Source organism: Myotis davidii, unplaced genomic scaffold (assembly GCF_000327345.1).
Source record: "Myotis davidii unplaced genomic scaffold, ASM32734v1 scaffold406, whole genome shotgun sequence".
NCBI classification, from domain to species: domain Eukaryota; kingdom Metazoa; phylum Chordata; class Mammalia; order Chiroptera; family Vespertilionidae; genus Myotis; species Myotis davidii.
The window spans coordinates 198,310-205,413 of NW_006298354.1; the positions used below are offsets into that span (position 1 = coordinate 198,310).

Sequence of the window (7,104 nt, forward strand, 5' to 3'; positions counted from 1 at the left end):
AAAACCTAAGCAGAATTCGACATTTCAACAAAGGAATCTATCCCTGAATATATATCTTTCATTCACCTAAAGAAAAAGCATCAGAGTTATTATAAAGTCTTTAAAACCCTGTCCTGTCAAAACTGGAAGGGACCATAGGCAGCATCTAGCTCAGTTCCCTCATTTTACTGATAAGATAACCTAAATTCAAAGACAGAAAACAACATCGCCAAGGTCATCAATTGCGAAAGTGTTGAAAGTGTTGATGGTTATTTCCCACCATCTTTAATATTACCATGTTAAGGTAAAAATACAAGGAGGCAGTCCTAGAAACAATGGAGGATATCACTATTTCAAGCTTGTTCTGCCAAAAGATTGGCCTCTGCAAAACCTATAAAGGAAGAGAAACAGCACCAATTGTGGGGCGAGCCAGGTGAGTCCAGGACTCCCAGGATAGGTACCAACTGATTAATATGTCAGCTCATCCCACTTTGATTATGCAATCTTGGGACCAAGTACTATTGTAGTCACAAAAAATATGCCCTGAAATTTATTAATCCTACCAGTGGACTGAACTAACCTAAGAGCCTCAACATGTGCTCCATAGCCCTTCCCTTCTACATCTACTCTGATGCTTCAGAAGTGATTCCCTCACCTCTCAGATCCCTGTTAAAGTCATGCATCCTTCGAATCTCCCCCTCAAGCTTGTTTCTCATGGCTTTCTCCAAGGCTTCTCTTTTGGACGATGACTTCACAAGGTTCTCATATGCCTCTGAGACACGCTGGATTTCTGTCTCCACCTGAAAAAAAACAAAAGGAAAGATAGTGGGGAAGATTAGAGCTCAATGGAAAGATGGTCTGAAAACATACATGCAAATCCTTAATGACAGCTTCCCCCAGAGCTTTATTGATGTCCAGGAGGCATAACACAGATTAGGAAGGTTTCCCAGAAGGACAATTATCTCACTGGCTCAGGACAATTCCGCAGGTTAAAAAAAAATACAGTGTCTGTCTTCAGAGAAGGTAGTAGGAGAGAATAAATTTAACAATATAAAATGATTACCATATCTTAATTAAGAATTTTTAAATCTGAAAATAATAATGTATATAGTATGTAGGTAATGTTACTCTAGAGCAGTGGTTCTCAACCTTGGCTGCACATTAGAATCACCTGGGAATCTTTTTAAAATCCTGATTTCTGGGCCTCATCCTCCGGAAATTCTGTTTCTTTGTTATGGGTTGGGGTCACAACATTAGTAACAAAGAAACAGAATTTCCGGAGGATGAGGCCCAGAAATCAGGATTTTAAAAAGATTCCCAGGTGATTCTAATGTGCAGCCAAGGTTGAGAACCACTGCTCTAGAGTGCTCAAAGGGCTTTCATGTGTTTACTAGTATTTTGATTTGCCTTGATATCTGCCTTCACAAGGACACCTGTCCCCATTTTAGCAGAGAGAAGAGCGAAATTGCCTTTTCGAACGTGACAGTAGTGGCAGAAGCAAACTGTAAAAACTCTAAGCCTCAGACTCATGCAGCAGTTCCGTTCAATTTAACAAATACTTACCAACGGCCAAATAAGGGACTATGGGGTATCTAAAAATGAGTGAGGATATTATCATTGGCCTCAAGAAGCTTTTTAGCTAATCAAGTAAAAGAATATAGAGAAAAAAAGAGACAGTAAGAGTAGTCCTATTAAGTGTAAGGAAGGAAGAGATTATTCCTGGTTGGGGGTGAGGGGAGAGGAGGACAATTTCAGGGAGGAGGTGGCATTTAGAGTTAGATCCTAAAAGCTGGATCAGATTTCAATGAGCATAGGTGAGTGGAAGGGTATTCTATTCTGAGTTTGTGAATGCATTCCCAGAGTGACCAGTAGTTCTATTTGGCTGGACACTGTGGGGTACACAGAGGGAAGCTGATGAGATCTGGCTGCAAAGATAGACTGGAGTCAGATCATAAAAGGGCTTTAATGTCAGGCATTTGGACTTTATCCCATAGTCAGTGGGAAACCAGTACAGATTTTTTAACAGAAATTCATAATCAGAGTTGTGTTTTATGACACTCTGGCAAATCTTGTAAAATGGAAAAAACAACAACACAAAACATCAAAGAGAAAGAGTTTTGCCCTGAATCAGCCCGAACAGCAAGAAAATAAGAAATTAGACTCCAAAGTCTTTCTGTAACCAGTATAGCTTCATTGCACATATAATAACCACAGGACTATTTGCATATAATTTGAATAAGACAAATAAGCCCCATGGTGTATTAAGCAATTTTCAAAAATAAATGTGATTCTTGCAACCGTTCTACATTCCCTCTCAGTTTTCCACTATCCTCCTTAACAAAGCTCAGGGTGCTTTATGGGGAGAAATCTCAGGCTGAAAGCCTGGGGGAAAGGTGTGGTTATCAAACAACTCGGATTCCACCTGCCCCAGCTCCAAAATTATGCCTGATGCAGGACTTCCTGCAAACAAATGAGGCTTACACCACAGAAAAGAGCAGACTTGAGAATGTTTTTCTCCTTGCAGATGGCACCAAGATAACAGCACAGAAGGGAAAAACTGGTGAATGGCATTTAGAGACATGATCTGCAAGGCTTGGGCCTGATAAAGCTTCTGCGTGAAATTCAAGTGCTGAGTAGAGAAAATAAACATTTCCATTTGAAAGAGCAGCTTGGTGTTGGTCTGCTCTGGGCAGCCTTAACAAAGCTTTCCAGTTCTCCGCAGAATGCCACACCTGGAAGGCAGTCCCTCTACTCAAGTTGTTCAGAGTACTATTTCAAGATCTTGCACCAATCCTTTCCCTGCCCCCCTGCGTAGATACTGTACCCTCCAAAAGGGCAAGTTGTACGTCCGTAAACAGAACCTTCCAGGAAAAGAAGTCACAGGAGGGCATATCCACTAGTCTGATCTACGCAATGGTGGCGGCTGGGGAGAGGGCAGGTGGTGGTGAGTTTCCAGACTTATTCTATCTACTTATACCCCTCAGAAACCTTGGGCTTCCTTATTCGTTGTAGACCAGCTGGTATCTACACCTCATTCTCCTCACTCTCCTTTTCCTCTTCTACCTCACCTGTGCTTCTCATCCACTGCAGCACTGGGTTGGCTTCACTTCCCCCCAACACTCAAGGTGTGTCAATTACACTCAGTTGAGGCGTCCTTACCCATACTTGGGAACAAACACCACAAATCCTATTCTGCCCCTCTTCCTTCCACCCACCTCCCCCTCAAAAAAATCAACATGAATCCATAGGTGAAGAGGGACTACAGAAGATCTGGGTCTACCCTTCAGTTACTACATCAATGATGTGGCTGGGGCCACCCTGAATAGAGAGTTTGGGGAAGGGTATCAACTGTTAAACCTAATCAGCCAAACTGTGCCAGTCTGCCTCTAGGGTGTGAATATGATCCATTTAGTGAACCAATGTGATGGGGTGGGGGTGGGGGTATTGTTCAATGAATGAACGGGGAAATTTTAAAATTGGGGGCAAAGTCAGGGAGAAAAAGTTCTCACTTGACCCCACCAACACCCATCCTGATTTGGGAACATTGGGGGGAAATGTTTTTACTACATAAAAATACTTAGCTGACAGTAAGTCTTCCTCTCTCCTTTAAGACCCAGATTTGGTGTTTACAAATTCTCAGCTTGATTCAGGCCCCTAAAATTTCCACTTGCGGGTGTCTTCTAAGGACAGAGTTGAACAATACCAGGCAACATCCCTTCCCTCCCCCACCTTCACCCTCACCTCCCTAAACAGTTTGCATTGTCGGGAGATCAAACCACAGGAGCTCTACAATGACAAAGCTGCAAGGCGGCTGCCAAAGGCATAACCCTATTCACCAACAGCCGCTGGAAGCCAAGAGCTAATGTTCCTAGCTTAGAGCACTCAAGAGCTCAAGTCCCAGCTGCAGGAGACAGGAGGGGCCCAGGAAAGAATGTGAACTGGGGACATACATTCCTTTTTCTACTTCTTCAGCCTAGGGCTGTCACCTGTCACCCAGCTGTGGTGCTAAGCCCCTCCTGCACTCTTCCACACACACCAGAGAGAGAAAGAGCAGATGTTGAATGTGAGCTGCAGGGAAGGACCAAAGGCAAACAGAGGATAAGGAAGCGGGTGTTGAAAAAGAGTTACCATGGGAACTTCCACTTGGAAAAGTGCTCTAAGCCCTTTCCAGAACAAGGCAGGGCAGGATCTAACTTCAGTGGTGAGATTTTTCTAGAAACTATGATTTTATACTTAGGATTCAACTTCAGTATTAACTATAATCAAGACAAAAAGTCTTTATGCTGGTAGGTTCTTCATACGCAGACATCACCAGTGTTCTTGACCTTATGAAGAAGTTTCTCTGCCTATTGGGATTCTAAAACAATCAATCAAGTTTTCTTAAGGTTATGGTGTCTAGGAAAACTTCCTCCTCGCATAAATATAAAATGTTACTTCTCCTAGAAAGAAAGGTAGAGGCTTTTCCCAAAGTTTCATCTATATCTAACCTTCAGATATAAGAATCCTTACCCTAGCCTAGTCGGCTTGTGGACCAAAGGGTCCCAGGTTTGATTTCAGTCAAGGGCACGTACTTTGGTTGCAGGCTCCTCCCGGCCCAGGCCTTGATCAGGGCTCCTGCAGGAGGCAACCAATCGATGTGTTTCTCTCACACCGATGTTTCTCTCTGTCTTTCCCTCTCTCTTCCACTCTCTCTAAAAGATCAATGGAAAAATATTCTCAGGTGAGGATTACCAAAAATAAAGATATAAGAATCCTTAAGACCTGCACAGAAGTGATGCAGGCTCCCACAAATGGAGACTTTTACATCGATATTAAACATATAAGATCTAAAGGAGACTCTAATATCCCAATACTGGGGCCTCACCTTCTGCAGTCTTGCCACCTTCTCGTAGCATCCTTCCAATTCCTGCCGCAAGTTCCGGTTCTCATCTGAGAGGATCTCAACCATCTGCTGGGCTCTGGAAACAATGGCAAAAGGGTCTGCCGGCATTGGATGATAAGAAGCAGAAGACTGCTGAGCCCTAGGCATAGCTGAATAGGCTTCTCCTGGCTGTGGCTGCTGCTGCTGGTGATGGTGGTGGTGGTGTTGCTGCTGCTGCTGACTCAGGCCAGGCTGGGTGAGACGGTAAAGATCACTCTGGTGAGTCTGATTAGGAAGGAAATGTTGCTGCTGCCTAGGTAGGTGAGTCGAGTGGTCTCCTTGGTTTGGGACCAATGGATGTTGAGCAGGAGATAATCTAGTGGATGGTGGAGACTGCAGCAAGGACAAGGAACCCCCAGATGTGAGGGAAGAAGTAGGGCTGTGAAGTTGAGAGTTCCTCGTCGACAACGGCAATGAGATGTCCTGTGTTGGCCTGTAAAACATGGAGGGTATATTAAGGTTAAGCTCTCTCTCTGAAGGCACTAGGGGAGAAGGGCACAAGAAAGTGACATGAGGAGGCTTTCAGTCCCCCCCAGGACGGCTGCAACCTGAGAAGCAGGCAGTATTAGACTATGGAGTCTCTGCAAAGACCTCCACAGTCCTTTCTAGGTCTGACCTTCTATGACTGCCTGACAGACAGAGACGTCATCCCATAGATTGAGGATTAAACCAGATGATCTCAAAGGTCGCTTTGTGAAAATTAAAGTGATGTATGCCTATACACTTGGTGCTCAAGTAGGGGCATTTTAAATGAGTTTTCTTCAAGTTAATTTTTCGCCTCATTTTAAACTAAACCTTTTCTGACATTCTATATATGGTCCGGCACACGTAAAGAGTCAAATTTAGAAAATATGTTCCACTTTCCCAAAAGGAAATAGTGAACAGCAATCAAAAACATCCCTCATCTTGCTATCTGCAACTCTCTTTGATACTAATACATATATTCACAAAAATGAGGATAAGTAGATACTTTTTAGAGATATCAAATAATTGTTATTGATTACAGTTATTAATAACTGACTGAGGGAGAAACCAAGATGGCGGCATAGGTAATCACCTATATTTGTGGCCTCTCACAACCACATCAAAATTACAACTAAAGAGCAGAACAGCTACCACCCAGAACCACAGGAAAGCTGGCTGAGTGGAAATTCTACAACTAGAGAGGTGAAGAAAGTGCATTGAGACTGGTAAGAGGTGCGGAGACTCGGAAAGTGCTGGCACCTGGATGTGCTGTTCTCTAAACCGGGAGGGAGATACAAGCTCCTGCTTGCTCTGAATTCCAGTTACAGGCGAGACTCTGGGGAACCCAGACATATACGGGGAGAAACTGGACAGTCTGGCATTGGGACAGGAACGTGAGGGCGGCTTACTCTTAGAGGTGCTCACAGCCTGCATTCATTGTTCCTGCACGGGTGCACTGGACACGGAGAACCAGGGACTTCTCCAGTTCAGGGAAGCCATTGCTGTCTGCTCTGCCCTGGTGATTCCAAGAGACCCCGCCCCACCCAATTTACAACCCCACCCAAGCTGTGCTCATAGGCTTTTGCATATGAATGGCCTGTCCTTTCACCTAAAACAAACTGCAGCTGGGTCTGAAAGCCCCAGAGATTCCAAAAGAAGGCCCACTACCTGGCAGCAGCGACCTTGCTTCACAGCTGGGCCTCCTCTGGGCACTTCCAAACCCTATACAAAGAGGAGGAATCTGAAGATGTCTCTGTAGCTCCTGCTGGGTGGCCCCAGACAGTGTCTGACCTTGCACCTCCTTGGAGATGATAATGAATTACAACTCTTCACATCCATAAGAGACACACTCAAGGGAAAGACTCAGTGAGTATCAAAGCCCCACTGAAGCAAGTCCTGCCCATAAGGGTGTCTCCTGCACAACAGATCTTCCAGTGTAGACACAGCTGGTCACCATAGCCATTTGGCTTGGAGGTCAATTCCTCCCAGTGATACCAAAAGAAATTAAGGTTTAACTACAACAAGACTGTACAAACATCCCACAAAGGAGTGCACCAAGACCATCCACCTCAGGTGACTGGAGAGGCTGAACCACGGGCCCTATAGGACACCAACCACACAAGGCCGCTCTATCAACTCAAGGAGACTTAGCAGCTACGCAATACATAGAAACAAACACAGGGAAGCAGCCAAAATGTGGAGACAAATAAACATGTCACAAATGAAAGAAATGAAGAAAG

The 7,104-nt window shown here is 44.4% G+C and overlaps 1 protein-coding gene across 3 annotated transcripts in view; it reads right to left on the reverse strand.

Moving 5' to 3' along the window:
* Window positions 1-7,104, reverse strand: part of AMOT (angiomotin) — a 65,776-nt gene that overhangs the window by 30,631 nt on the left and 28,041 nt on the right. For all 3 annotated transcript variants that reach the window (XM_006774023.1, XM_006774022.1, XM_006774024.1), the window contains 2 exons: window positions 4,844-5,333; window positions 635-779 (listed from right to left, as the gene is read on the reverse strand). In XM_006774023.1, the coding sequence (XP_006774086.1) occupies window positions 635-779; window positions 4,844-5,333 (635 nt within the window). The remainder of the gene's footprint in view (window positions 1-634; window positions 780-4,843; window positions 5,334-7,104) is intronic.